Source organism: Megascapheus bottae, chromosome 3 (assembly GCF_031878675.1).
Source record: "Megascapheus bottae isolate mThoBot1 chromosome 3, mThoBot2.hap1, whole genome shotgun sequence".
NCBI classification, from domain to species: Eukaryota; Metazoa; Chordata; class Mammalia; order Rodentia; family Geomyidae; genus Megascapheus; species Megascapheus bottae.
In genome coordinates this window covers 38,145,514-38,159,102 of record NC_143511.1, presented here as the reverse complement: position 1 = coordinate 38,159,102, position 13,589 = coordinate 38,145,514, and the positions used below count along the sequence as shown (strand labels likewise).

Genomic DNA, 13,589 nt, shown 5'->3' with positions numbered 1-13,589 from the left:
TACTGTAATTAGGGAAAAAAAAAACTTTCAAGGCCCCTATTTTAAAGTGATTGAGTTAGAGCTTCAGTGGCTCAATTGGCTAGTGCAGAGTACTTATAAGAAACTGGTTGAGGCCGGGAGTTTGGCCTAGTGGTTAAAGTGCTTGCCTAGCATGCATGAAGACCCAGGTTCGATTCCTCGGTACCACATACATAGAAAAAAGCCAGAAGTGGTGCTGAGGCTCAAGTGGTAGAGCTCTAGCCTTGAGAAAGTCCAAGGACAGTGCTCAGGCCCTGAGCTCAAGCCCAGGACTGGCAAAAAAAAAAAAAAAAAGAAAGAAACTGGTTGAGTCGGTCACTAGTGGCTTGCATCTGTAATTTTAGCTACTCAGGAGAATCTGAGGATCATGCTAGCCTGGGAAGAAAAGTCTACCAGACTCTTAAATTACCCATCAGAAAACCAGAAGTGATGCTGTGGCTCAAAGCGGTAGAGTGTTAGCCTTGAGTGAAAAAGCTCAATGAGAGCGTTCAGGCCAGCGTTCTAGTGCCAGAACTGACCAAAAAAAAAGTGGTCAAGTCCATAATAGCCCACTAAACGCTGCAAATTACATTTTCAAAAGACCTATCTTTAAACTTAAGCCATAGAAACATCCAGATATTATGGACTTCCTAAAGAATAGGACATTACCTATGATGCATTGCCCATAAAATAAACAAAAACTACAGAAAAAGTCAAATCTGAATTTGGTCATGCTTTAATTCTACTACCAAAGTTCACAAAAATATAATCATGTTAAGCTATACCACAAGGTGACTTCACTTAAATGTATTCTGTCAGAAAAGTTTCAAAACAATTCAGTTTCGACATACAAATTATAAAGAGAAAGGAAGGAAGTTAAAAGATTGAGGGGATAAAAGATTGAGGGATGAACAGATTTTAAAAATATCTGAGAGCAATTAATCACAATGAGAGGTCTTTATTTGGATCCTGATCCAGACAAACCAACTAAAAATTATATGCCCGTTTATGATATTTGAAACTAGGGAAATCAGAGCATTAGGTACTTGAAAACTACTGTCAATATTTTTTAGCATGTTGTGACAAAGGTACTGCGCTCATGTTTTCTTTTTTTTTTTGCCAGTCCTGGGCTTAAGCTCAGGGCCTAAGGACTGTCCTTGGATTTTTCTCAAAGCTAGAGCTCTACTACTTGAGCCTCAGCACCACTTCTGGCTTTTTCTAAGTATGTGGTACCAAGGAATCAAACCTGGGTCTTCGTGCATGCAAGGCAAGCACTCTACCACTAGGCCAAACTCCCGGCCCATGCGCTCATGTTTTCTGAAAATGCTTATTTCCTAAGTACAAACTGGAATATTTGTGTAAAGAAATCTGAAAACGTTTTCTAGCTCTGGAATATTTCTGACACAAATGTGTTAAGTTATAATCAGCTTTTTTCCTAGTATATGATCATATAGCAGAATTAAGACACTATGTAGCATAACTGAGAACGAGCCACTGGCTAATAAAAGCAATATTACCAAACCAATTCAAGCAGCTCAAACTGGAAGATACTTCCCACTCTTCATTCAGTGTGGCCAATGCTAGGGGAAATACACTTAATGATTCATTTTCAATCTAAGAAAATCCTAACTAAATTCTGATTCTTCACAGTAAGAAATTATTTCAGTATCTGTAAGCAACCCTTTATAGTCACCTAGGGCTATTTATAGATATTGTAATGAATGTCACAAACTAATCATAATGTTTTAAGTGTCTCCCAAAAGCTAATTTGAATTTAATTGAATGCAGAAACATTAAATGGAACTAGTTTGCCACATAGCAAAGAGTAATAGCCCATACAGCATAGAAGGAAAGATGATCAGTTCTTAACACAGATCATGCTCAAACTTCAGAGCACAATTCTGCCATTTGGTATATAATATGTGAGCAACTAGTACAAATATTTAGTAAATGTTGCCAATATGCATGTACATGAATATAGAGGTGGAAAGACTGACTTGATTTCACATTAAAACTTCAAAGATGAAAATAGACAGCAGTATTGAGAACAGCCTGTTTTAAAATATCCTGTATCTGAAATATAAGGTAGCAGTCATGCTAAAAATGAATACAATTTAGAAATTACATACAACAGTCACTATCTTACTTTGAAAATATTTCTCATTTAGAATTAAAAAAAGCTGAGAATAAAATTTGTTTTTAGTGCAAAAGACTTCACTCTAGTTTTAATTACTAAAATCAAGAGTTAAAATGTCTGTTTTAATAGACACAATGAAAACCAATAATTAATTAATAAAAATCCGTAACACAAGCCAGAAAAATGTAGCAAAGTAAAGCAAAATGATCTATTTTCTGATCATAAAATATTTATTAAGGTATACTTTAAGGAATATAGTGAATATAAAATTTAGGATCACAATATGAAGCAATTTCAATCTTCTCCAAAGTCAGTACAGCCCTCAATACTCTGCAGATGTAAAACCACTAGTAAGACTCACTAAAAGCAATTTGACTAGTACAGAAGTGGCTTTTTTTTAATGAACATTTACAACTAGAGCATGTGAACACCTCTGAATTGCAAAACCACACCACATTACACTAATGCAGCAACAATGCATTCATATTGTTCTCATTAGTTATTAGTAGTCAACTTGCATAAAACACCAGAAAAAAAGCACAAGGTGCTCACAAAATGGGCTTAAAATGAACCTGACCTTGCAAAACATACACTGTAAATGGAAGAAGGGACATTAAAAAAGTATTAAGCATACTACAGAAGCTTCGTTCATTCCAAGAACCTCAAGTGTCATCTTTTTTTGTAAGATCAAATGACAATAACCAGGCACAACTAATATTTGGGAGGCAGTGTGTAGCTAAAATCTCACTTAACTAATTAGTCAATGATTTCTAAAATTCCCATAAATCTTTTCTGTCCTTATTCAATGATTTTTAAAATCCCCATAAAACTTTTCTGTCCTGAGGTAGTTGCAAAATAAATCAAAATTTGGATATCAACTAGAGCTGAGGCTTAGACTTTTATTAACTCATTAAAACTAGTTGTTATTCACAGAAACTACCTTTTGATATTTAATAAAAGACAGGTGAGAAATGGGTCTCTTACTACACACACAAGGTGATGGCTATGTGGAAAGAGGAGTAGTGGCTTTAGAATGTGAGCTATGGTCCACCATTGCTTCAATCCTCCCTTCCCATTTCGATTCTTCATTGTCCAAAAAGCCACCAGGAATAACAGTCGTAGAGAGATCATCGTCCTTTGCTGTAGCCAGGGAAGAAAAGGTCAAGTAGAGTCTGCAGAATCTCATTGGGAATCATGATGTAATTCTGGCCAAGATCATGCCGGCAAGCAGGGCAGGAGAAAACCCGGGCCTTAAAGGAGCGCTGTAAGCAATCCTAAGGTAAAAAAAAAAAAAAAAAAAAAAAGAAACACAAACACCAAACTTAAGCAGGGTCACATATGTAGGAAAGTACTCAACAACTTACATTTTTAATAGAAATTAGAACCCTATCTGTTCTCTAAATGGCTAAGGAAGAATATAAAAGGCCTGATCTGCAGTATGATTATCAGCAGCTGTGGCTTTAGCTCTACCTCCAATGTATATTGTGAGATTTGAGGTAAATGAGGTAAATTTTGTGCTTCATTTTCCTCACCCAATAAAATGACAGTGTTAAAGAGCATATGCTACTCACTGGCCTAATCTTTCAGGTTAGACACTGATCCTGTTTTATTTTTGTTTTTTTTCTTTTTGTCCTAGAGCACTAAAAAAGAAAATTAAAGAAAATTCAGGATCTTGCTTAAAACAAAGTTATGTTTTTGTTCCATTGTTTTATGCCAGTCCTGGGGCTTGAACCCAAGGCCTGGGCACTATCGTTGGACACTTTTTCCTCAAGGTTAGTGCTCTGCCACTTCCAGCTTTTTCTGAATATGTGGTACCAAGGAATCAAACAGAGGGCTTTAAGAGTGCTAGGCCAGCACTCTACCACTAGGTTATACTTCAGGCCCTGAAGTTATGTATCACTTAGTACATACTGAGCCTTCTAAAAATAGTTGGGCAAGAACTTAGATAAGTTAGATAGTAAACACCTATGTAGGTTTATTTCCATTTTACACTGGAAAATGAATTTCTGAATTAAGATCAGGATACAAAACCACTACTTGGTAGAGAATGACTCCAACCACAGCTTAACTGAAGCTCAAATGAAACTTTTAGTTAACACTGTCATACGTAAAACATATATAATTTGTGTGTATATATGTATATGAATATGTGTGTGTATAAGCTCAGTGATACTATAATTTCATTTCAATCCCTTCTCAGTAATTCCAAATATGGTGAATACCTTAATATATATATATATATATATATCAGAATTACTATTGTTGTTTAATGAATACATATTTATCAGTAAGATGAAATTAAATTCTTAAGTGGCAAGGTTTTATAACTATTTTCCTTCCTTCATGGAAAGATGCTATTCATATGCTAAAAATTGATGGATGCAAAACCCCTAAAGGTCTATCACAGGAAGGCAGAGGTGAGTTTCACTTACTCTACATACGTTGTGGAAGCACTCAGTTGTCACTGGCTGGTAAACCAATTCCTGGCAGCAAACACACATAAAAGACTGCTCCAATTTTTTCAAAAAATTCTTCAATGGCAACAGAGGGAAAGGAAAAAAAATAATGTTAGCCTTTTTTTTGGCCAGTGCTGGGGCTTGAACTCAGGGCCTGAGCACCGTCCATGGGCTTTCTCAAGGCTAGGGTTCTACCACCTGAGCTACAGCACCACTTCTGGCTTTTTCTATGAATATATACCAAGGAATCAAACTTGAGTCTTCATGCATGCTGGGCAAGCACTCTACCAACTAGGCCAAACTCATGGCCAGCTGCTCTTAATATACTAATAAAATTCTGCATAGGAACAAAACCAGTCTCTGTCACATTTAATATGCTTCCTGTTAAGGAAATAAAATAGTGATTTTAACTACCTAAGACAAGCAGACTTAAACAATAAAAACGTGAAGAAATCCATCTACATTTCATTTTCTAGGATAGTTGTTTTTCTTTGTTGTTTCAGGTTTTGTTTTCTTTTTGACGGGGTCTTTCTACCGAGCACAATCCTCAGTTCAACCTATGCTTCCCCAGTGCTTAGACTAGAAGCACATGGTTCCACACTCAGGTATTTTTCACTTAAAAACAAAACAAAACAGGGGCTGGGCGCATGGCCTAGGGTAGAGTACTTGCCTAGCATGCACGAAGACCCAGGTTCAATTCCTTGGTACCATATACACAGAAAAAGCTGAAAGTGGTGCTGTGGCTCAAGTGATAGAGGTCTAGCCTTGAGAAAAACCCAAGGATGGTGCTCAGGCCCCAAGTTAAAGTCTCAGGACTGTCAAAACAACAAAACAAAACAAAACAGGACTGGGAGTTTGGCCCAGAGGTATACTGCTTGCCTAGCATTTATGAAGACCCAGGTTTGATTCCTCGGTACCACATACATACATAGTGCTGTGGCTCAACTGGTAGAGCCCTAGCCTTAAGAAAGCCCAAGGACAGTGCTCAGGCCCTGAGTTCAAGCCCCACGACTGGCAAAAAACAAAAACAAAAACAAAACCCCCAAAACAACAGTCCAAAAACAAAAACAAACAAACAAAAAAACAACATACATGGCCTTGGATTCCATGTTCACTATTGTAAAAGCTAACAAAACACTGTCTCAACGTCATTACACATTAATGTTTTTTTCTACAAGCTGTTCTAGCTGATGAAAAACTGCTTAATCTTTTGCTACTACTCAGATTATTTTTTTAGCTCTTTTTTTAACATTAATGTGAATTATTGAGTTCAGGCATTCAATTAAAAAAACGGTCTAAGATATTTAACATAAATACATAGGCATTTACATTCATTCCTTTCCTTTTTGTTTTGTTGCTGGTACTGGGGTTTGAAGTAGGACCTTGAATTCAAGACTTGATTATTTTGCTCAAGGCTGGAATTCTACCACTTATGCCACACCACCAACTTATTTTACTTTCAAATCATTTTAAATATTATTTTAAATAGTTCTACAAAAGGGTTTCAACATGTAAATTTATGCATACAAATTGCATATCAATCAGTGTCACTTTTCTGAAAGGTGGTGGCACAAGACGAAAAAACTGGAGGGGCTAGGAGTTTGGCCTAGCATGCACGAAGACCTGGGTTCCATTCCTTGGTAGCATACATAGAAAAGCCAGAAGTGGTGCTGTGGCTCAAGTGGCAGAGCTCTACCTTTGAGGAAAATACCCAAGGACAGTGTTCAGGTCATAAGTTCAAGTCCCACGACTGACCACAAAAAAAAAAAAAAGGATTAGATCATAGTTTTAACTTGTGTAAATCATACTTTATAAGAAAGTATGACTTTTTATTGTTTGTGAATAGTCTTATTATTAAAAAAATCTTTACATACTGGTCCTTCTGCAAGTGATGCAAGCACTTCAGCCCACAGTTTCTGGTTCTGACGGTCTTCTCTAATGAGGCGCTGCTGCTGCGGGGTGAGCTGGAAAGCCTCCACCTCTTCCGCTGGATCGGATGGCTTCACCACTTTGGAGGCACTTGGACATTCATCTAGATTTAAGAATATGTCACACTTTCACAGTTTTGCTTAAAACCACAATAAGAATGAACTTGAGTCAGTCACGTTTAGCAGAAAGATAACCCACACAAAGCAGCATCTGACTTCCCTTGAGTGTGCCATATTATGCTTGCTGCTGCCACGGCTCCAATACCATTGAGATACACAAATAGACCCGTCTCCCCCTACGAAGTAATGACAAACACCTTTGTTTTGGATTTCTTACAAATCTCATTCTTTTCTCTTAATATCTTCCTTTTGCAAATGTATGTTGTTAGTATATGTACTAGGCAACTGTCACTTACCATCTGAAGTAGGCCTTTTTGTGGCTTCACTGGTCTGTTTCTTTGATGGTCCCTTAGTTTTCTTCCCTTCCTTATCTGATGGGTAACCTGCTGGATACTGGTGGGGAGGGAAAGAGGACAATTTAGATTTATGGTGTTCAGAGTTTATACTTTATCAAAGCTGAGAATTTACATAAAAGAAATTCATATTTAAAAAACAGAATTCAAAGGCTATTAGAATCCCAATTTCCTTGTAAGTCATGTAGGGTATATGTGTCCATGCCAGTCCTGGGGCTTGAACTCAGGGCCTGTTTGCTCAAAGTTAGTTCTCTACAACTGGAGCTACAGCTCCCCTTTTAGCTTTCTGGTGACTAATTAGAAATAAGTGTCTCATAGAAGTTTCTGCCCTGGCTAGCTCTGAACCACAATCCTCAGATTTCAGTCTCCTCAGTATGTAGGATTACAAGAGGCACCAGTGCCCAGCTAAGTCATGCAGTTTTGAGTGTTCAAACATTCCAATCTATAATACAATAATCTTAATTTCAAATCTAAGGTAAGAAATTTTCATGTATTTTTCTAGGTGGATTGAACACTTAAGAAAAGGAGAACTTAGGGACAGGGAACGAAGCTTAGAGGTAGGTAGAGTCCCTGCCTAGCATGCATGAAGCTCTGGGTTTGATTCCTCAGTACCACATAACCAGAAAAAGCTGGAAGTGGCGCTGTGGCTCAAGTGGCAAGTGCTAGCCTTCAGCAAAAGAAATTCAGGGGCAGTGCCCAGGCCCTGGGTTCAAGCCCCAGGACAACCCCCCCAGGACAACCCCCCCAGGACAACCCCCCCAGGACAAAAAAAGAGGAGAATTTACATATGCAGGTGAGACTCAGTCACACAGCACAATAGTGGTAGTATTCAACTACATAGGATAACTTTAAATCATGCAGTCAATCTAAATTAAAAAACCTAAATGCCAAACTTCTCATTTCCCAAAATTTGGGGGTAAAAGGTGAAGGGAACTTTCAGAAGATCTGATTTGATATGAGTAAATTACTAAGTTCGTTACCTCCCCCCCAGAGCCACACTTTAATGGATACTTCTATTTTTAATAGCTACCCACCCCTCACCCCTCCCATGCTTTTGTGGCAGCACTCATGTTTAAGCACTCATGTGTTTCTGGTCTCAATGGTTGTGTTATTAATTCATCATATGTGTTTCTATGCTTCTCAGTTTCAAATCTAACGTATCTACAACATAAATACTAGAATCTGAACTTTTGAAAATGACTCTGGCAAAGATTTTTTTAAAATTTGGTCATAAAATAATTATTTTAGCAGTGGATGGGTCTTAATCAAACAATCAATTTCTTGAATTTAAAACCAAAAACATAAACAGACTTGTACTAGAAGACACACACTCACCTGCCTGGTGGTCAGACACTTGCCCATAGTTCAGCCCCTACACATGCAGTGTGGGCAGAGCCAGGGGAAATGACAAAGCTCGCAGTCTTTACAGGAAGCACAATGATGGGGAAGATGGGGGATGAACTCAAAGCATGCTCTGAAATCACTGTCAGGGACAAAGTCTAGAGTATACAAGCAGCGAAGGGGGAATGCAGCCATATCGTCCACTATACACACAAAACCAACAAAGTCTTTTATGAGTAAACAGTTGAGCATGGGAAAAGGGGGGGGGAGGTGAAAGCATTCAAAATGGTGGCAGGACAGGGAAGCAGCTTTGCAGGGAAGAGAGAAAAGGGGTGAGGAAAAGTGAGAAGGGTAGGAAGCAGAACATTCTTATAAGCCACCTCCCCCCCCATTTCCCCTATGAGAAACATATCCTCTTCTGTGCCGTGTAGGACAGAAATTATTTTTAAGGCCACCTAACCTAAATTTTAGGAGTCCCTTTATACTTCAAGTCATTTCCAAATAAAATTGGAAATGTTTAGCTCTTCTTGGACAAGTCCAGTTTCCCCCAACAATAACCCTTGCTTCTACACAATGTGACACCTAGGATGCTCCCCTTTACCTAAGCTCCCCCACTTCCATACCTCTTAAGAGTCCAATGATCACGGGCCATGAGGTACGTTCAGTGTTAAGGCACATAGACAGTACAGAGACATGTATGTTTATAAGCACACAGGCAGCCTAGGCAAATGCAGCAATCTAACCTGTAAACGTAGACATAATCTCCTTGATCGCTCTATTCCTTCTGAGGTCCAAGGTGCAGGTTCAACATCATCCCTTCTTAAAAGATAGCGCCAAACCAAGAAACCATGGCTGGATGAAATCTCTGGCCAGTATTTCACCACCTATATTGTAATATTTCAGTACTAGATTGAGATTTACAATTTTTTTATCCATAATGTCATCATGTTAGTGGTTTAAGTAAACTTGCCAGAATTAAATGTAATCAGAAGACATTTGCTTTGCTGAAGAAGAGTATAGTTCACTAGATTATTTTCTATTAAGACAGTATTAGCATATATTGCTATAAATATATTAAGCATATATTGTTCATAAGCATATATTGCTATAAATATATTAACAAAAACAAAATCATGCTGATGAACAGAATTTTGTGAGTTACATAGATAACTGTGGTGATAATTTGATTTTTTTAAACAAAAGATACAAATCAATTTTTAATGTTAAAATGAATTCTGCTTTGAAAATCTACTGCAATCATTAAAATTAAAAGTACTTCTAAAAAATATACAAGAACCAATGCCTGCAACAGTCAAGTTATATACTTATATTAAAGAATGTTCAGGTAGAGTGGTAGAGTGTTTATCCCTATACTACTTAAAAAAAAAAAAGGAAAATCATCATGAATCAAAACCAAACTCTACCCTTAGGAACTTCAAATAATCCCTTTCTGAAAAGCATCAAAGCTGGGCTGGAGGCTTGGCTCAAATGGTACAGCTTCCAGCTATGAACAAATAAAGTATTAAAATTAACAGTTCACTTTACTCATATTTTCAGAAAAAGTAGAAATGTGGCCTATTCTTCCTCTTAGCCCACCCACAGTAGTTCTCTGTGGCAACCCTGTTGTGAAAGCCCAGGAAGAATGACTAACAAGATGTCATGCCAGATAGAGCACCTTATAAATGCCATCATATCTGTTGCCTTCTTCAGGAGCATATTTGCTGATCTTCCTCCCTTTAAAACTGCGTATCACTCTGACTGGCTTACCAGCTCTCCAATTTCGAGACTCTGCTCCAACTTTATCATCCAATGGAGCATCACAGTTTAGGGCCAATGCCCTAAAAAAAAAATAAAATAAAAGAGTCTTTATACCAAGTAATCTTTCTCCAAGTATGTAATCCAGTCATTAGGTCAGTTAAAGGGTGAATTATGCCTTACCTGATGGTTAAGATTCTATGATTCTTTCCATATTATTCCAGATAATAGGATTATGCTTTCCCCCACCAGCAGAGAAGACAAATCAGTTTCCTGATGTCACCCCTAAGCCAGGGGATTGGTTGTCAGATAGCCTGTAGGGTTCTTCTGAAAGTAATAACATCTGTGCCACGTATAATAGAAAACAACTAGAAATACATGGAATTTGCTTTAAATAACGTTTGTTGAGGGAAGGGAGAATGTTGGAAAACTAAAGCAAGTGACTGTTTTGTTATTTTTGGTAAGGGAATGAGGTCAATTTCTGGAATAATGTAGAAAGAAATCTAGAAAAATAGCCAGTAAGGTACAAATGACCTTTATGTTTGCTTTCAATATTCCAGACAGCAAAATTCTGACATATTTAAGGGCATTATAAATAACTGCAATATAAAAATATTAAAAATTCTTCATAAAAAGATAAAACTGAATCCCTATCATGCTTGTACTACCTCACAACAATAAAGATGTCTGACTGCTTGAGATTACTAGTTTACTGATGATAGACTGAAGTGGAAGGAATGCCTGATGGTAACTAAAAGCTTCCTTAGTATATTCACTCACAGGAATAAATCAGTGAGTTTATTATTGTTATAAGATCTTTCTTGGGAGCATCTAGTCTTATTGAAAATAAGGTTTTATGAGAATACACAAGGTTATATATACATGTATGTATGTATGTATGTATGTATGTATGTATGTATGTATATATATAGAGAGAGAAAGAGGGGAGAGAGGGAGGGAGAGGGAGGGAGAGGGGGAGAGGGAGAGGGGGAGAGGGAGGGGGAGGGGGAGAGAGAGAGAGAGAGAGAGGGAGAGGGAGAGGGAGAGGGAGGGGGAGGGGGAGGGGGAGAGGGAGAGGGAGAGGGAGAGGGAGAATGCCAGACGCCAAGTGGTAGAATCAGATATGATAAAATTCAAAATTTCAGGATGTAGTACTTTTTATGTTAAGTTTATAAAAAAAAAGTGGAGGGGCTCTTAAGGCTAGAAATGTAGCTAGGTAGTAAAATGCTTGCCTAGCATGCATAAAATCCTAGATTCAATTCCCCAGCATCACATGAACAGAAGAGGCCAGAAGTGGTGCTGTGGCTCAAGTGGTGGAGCATTACCTTGAGCACAGAAAGGCTCAGGGGCGGCCCCACAAATGGCCAAGAAAGCCCTTAAGACTATGACTAATATATTGAAAAGGAATTGTTTGACCAAAGTTATATTTTTAGAGTAAGTAAGATTTTAAAAGATTTGCCTTTTTTTTTGTGGGTCCTGGAGCTTAAACTCAGCCTGGGCGCACTATCCCTGAGCTCTTCAGCTCAAGGCTACCATCCTACCCTTGAGCCAAGCTCAACTTCCCATTTTCTAGAGGTTAATTGGAAATAAGAGTCTCGGGTCCCTTTTGTGCCCAGGCTGGCTTTGAACCTTGATCCTCAGTTCTCAGCCTCCTGAGTAGCTAGGATTACAGGTGTGAGCCACCATGCCTGGCTAAGATTTGCTTTATAAAATAACTTTAGAGGCTATGATCCAAGAGGTAAGCTTACTAAGTCATCTTTATCTAAAAGGGAAGTACTTTCAAAACCTAGGGGGTAGAAGAAAATATAGCCATCAATTCAAGGACTACTGGCATCTTTTACAGGGAATACCTATAGGTAATTCATCTTGAGGAGCTAGGTAAGTATTAACTTCATGTCACTAGTAGCAGGCTTTCCAGCTCACAGTAGTCATAATTACTGCTATCAACTCATTTCTGTCTTCAGATAAAATACAGACTGTTCAAGCATGTGAATGTGGGCTGGGAGTTTGGCCTAGTGGTAGAGTGTTTGCCTAGCATGCATGAAGACCCGGGTTAGATTCCTTGGCACCACTTACATAGAAAAAGACAGAAATGGGTCTGTGGCTCAAGTGGTAGAGCTGTACCCTCGAGAAAGTCCAAGAATAGTGCTCAGGTCTTGAGTTCAATGTATACACGCATGTGCATGCGTACACACACACACACACACACACACACACACACACACACACACACACACACACACACACACACACACACACACACAATGTGAATGAATCCAGAGAATGAAAAGGAAGCAGAACAGCAGCAAAGGAATCCAGAGGATGAAAAGGAGGCAGAACAGCAGCAAAGCTCTTCTACTACATTATCATTACTTCTTATTAGCAGAGAAGGAAAGACAAATACAGCACATATCACTTGGGAAACAAAGACCTTTCATCTCAGTTTTTATGTTCATAAAATATATTTAGGGCTGAGAATGTGGCTCAGTGGTGTAATACTTGTCTAGCATACAGGAAGCCTTTGGCTTGATTCCTCAGTACCACATAAACAGAAAAAGCTGAAAGTGAAGCTGTGACTCAAGTGGTAGAATGCTGGTTTGAGCGAAAAGAAGCTCCGGGATAATACCACAGGCCCTGAATTCAAGCCCCAAGACTGGGGGAAAGAGGTATCTTTAAAGTTTAATATACAAAGTAATCAACTGGATGTTAAAGTGCACTATATTCTCGACACAAGCTAACCCTAAATTATTCTCAGTTAAAATTTAATTTTCAGAATCTTCCTTTTAAAAGCAAATGTTTTTTACTAGTTGTCAATTTTTGCCCCCTAAAAGGAGATTGTAACAGTATTTATTGGATTGTCTAAAACTTAAAATGAATCTACTATGTGTATTATAGGTGTGGATCATTATGAAAGAAGTTTCTTTCATGCAAAATAGTCTCTTACTATTAACAAGAAATACAATTTTCAGATTTAACAACTTAAAGCCCCTTTGAAAATTTAAGATATAGTTTCATTGAGAAAACGTATCAGAAAAATTTCTACCATGTTTTAAGATTGTTCTGCCTTCTTGATATACAAAAAGAGCATCTAGGGGCTGGACTCCTACCTCAGGAATGACTCCACCAGCAAATCTGACCTGTCTCCCCTGCTGGCTCAGTAAAATAATCCTACTGTCAGAAATAATATACAAGACATAAAAACAGAAACGCTACGGAACTCAGTATGCAATAAAGTTTTGAAATCATATTGACACATTCATTATTTTACATAGTAATCAGAAATAAAAAGGGGACTAAAAACCAAGTGATTTAGATCTAAACTGAAACATACTCACTTTCACTCAATATAAAAAAAACCCTTAATAAGACACAAAACCTTTTGTAATATGATCAGAGGAAGTTTACTATGACAAGTTATGATGTGATAACTGTCATCTGATCGCAATACTGACATCAGAATGCATTTACAAATTAAAATGTGTTGAAATTGTTGAATTTTGTG

The 13,589-nt window shown here is 37.8% G+C and overlaps 1 protein-coding gene across 2 annotated transcripts in view; it reads right to left on the bottom strand.

Moving 5' to 3' along the window:
* Positions 1-939: 939 nt before the first annotated feature.
* Positions 940-13,589, bottom strand: part of Uhrf2 (ubiquitin like with PHD and ring finger domains 2) — a 66,272-nt gene continuing 53,622 nt past the window's right edge. For both annotated transcript variants that reach the window (XM_090329954.1, XM_090329955.1), the window contains 6 exons: positions 10,008-10,170; positions 9,076-9,216; positions 6,935-7,031; positions 6,465-6,622; positions 4,567-4,665; positions 940-3,408 (listed from right to left, as the gene is read on the bottom strand). In XM_090329954.1, the coding sequence (XP_090186080.1) occupies positions 3,262-3,408; positions 4,567-4,665; positions 6,465-6,622; positions 6,935-7,031; positions 9,076-9,216; positions 10,008-10,170 (805 nt within the window). In that variant the 3' untranslated portion in view covers positions 940-3,261. The remainder of the gene's footprint in view (positions 3,409-4,566; positions 4,666-6,464; positions 6,623-6,934; positions 7,032-9,075; positions 9,217-10,007; positions 10,171-13,589) is intronic.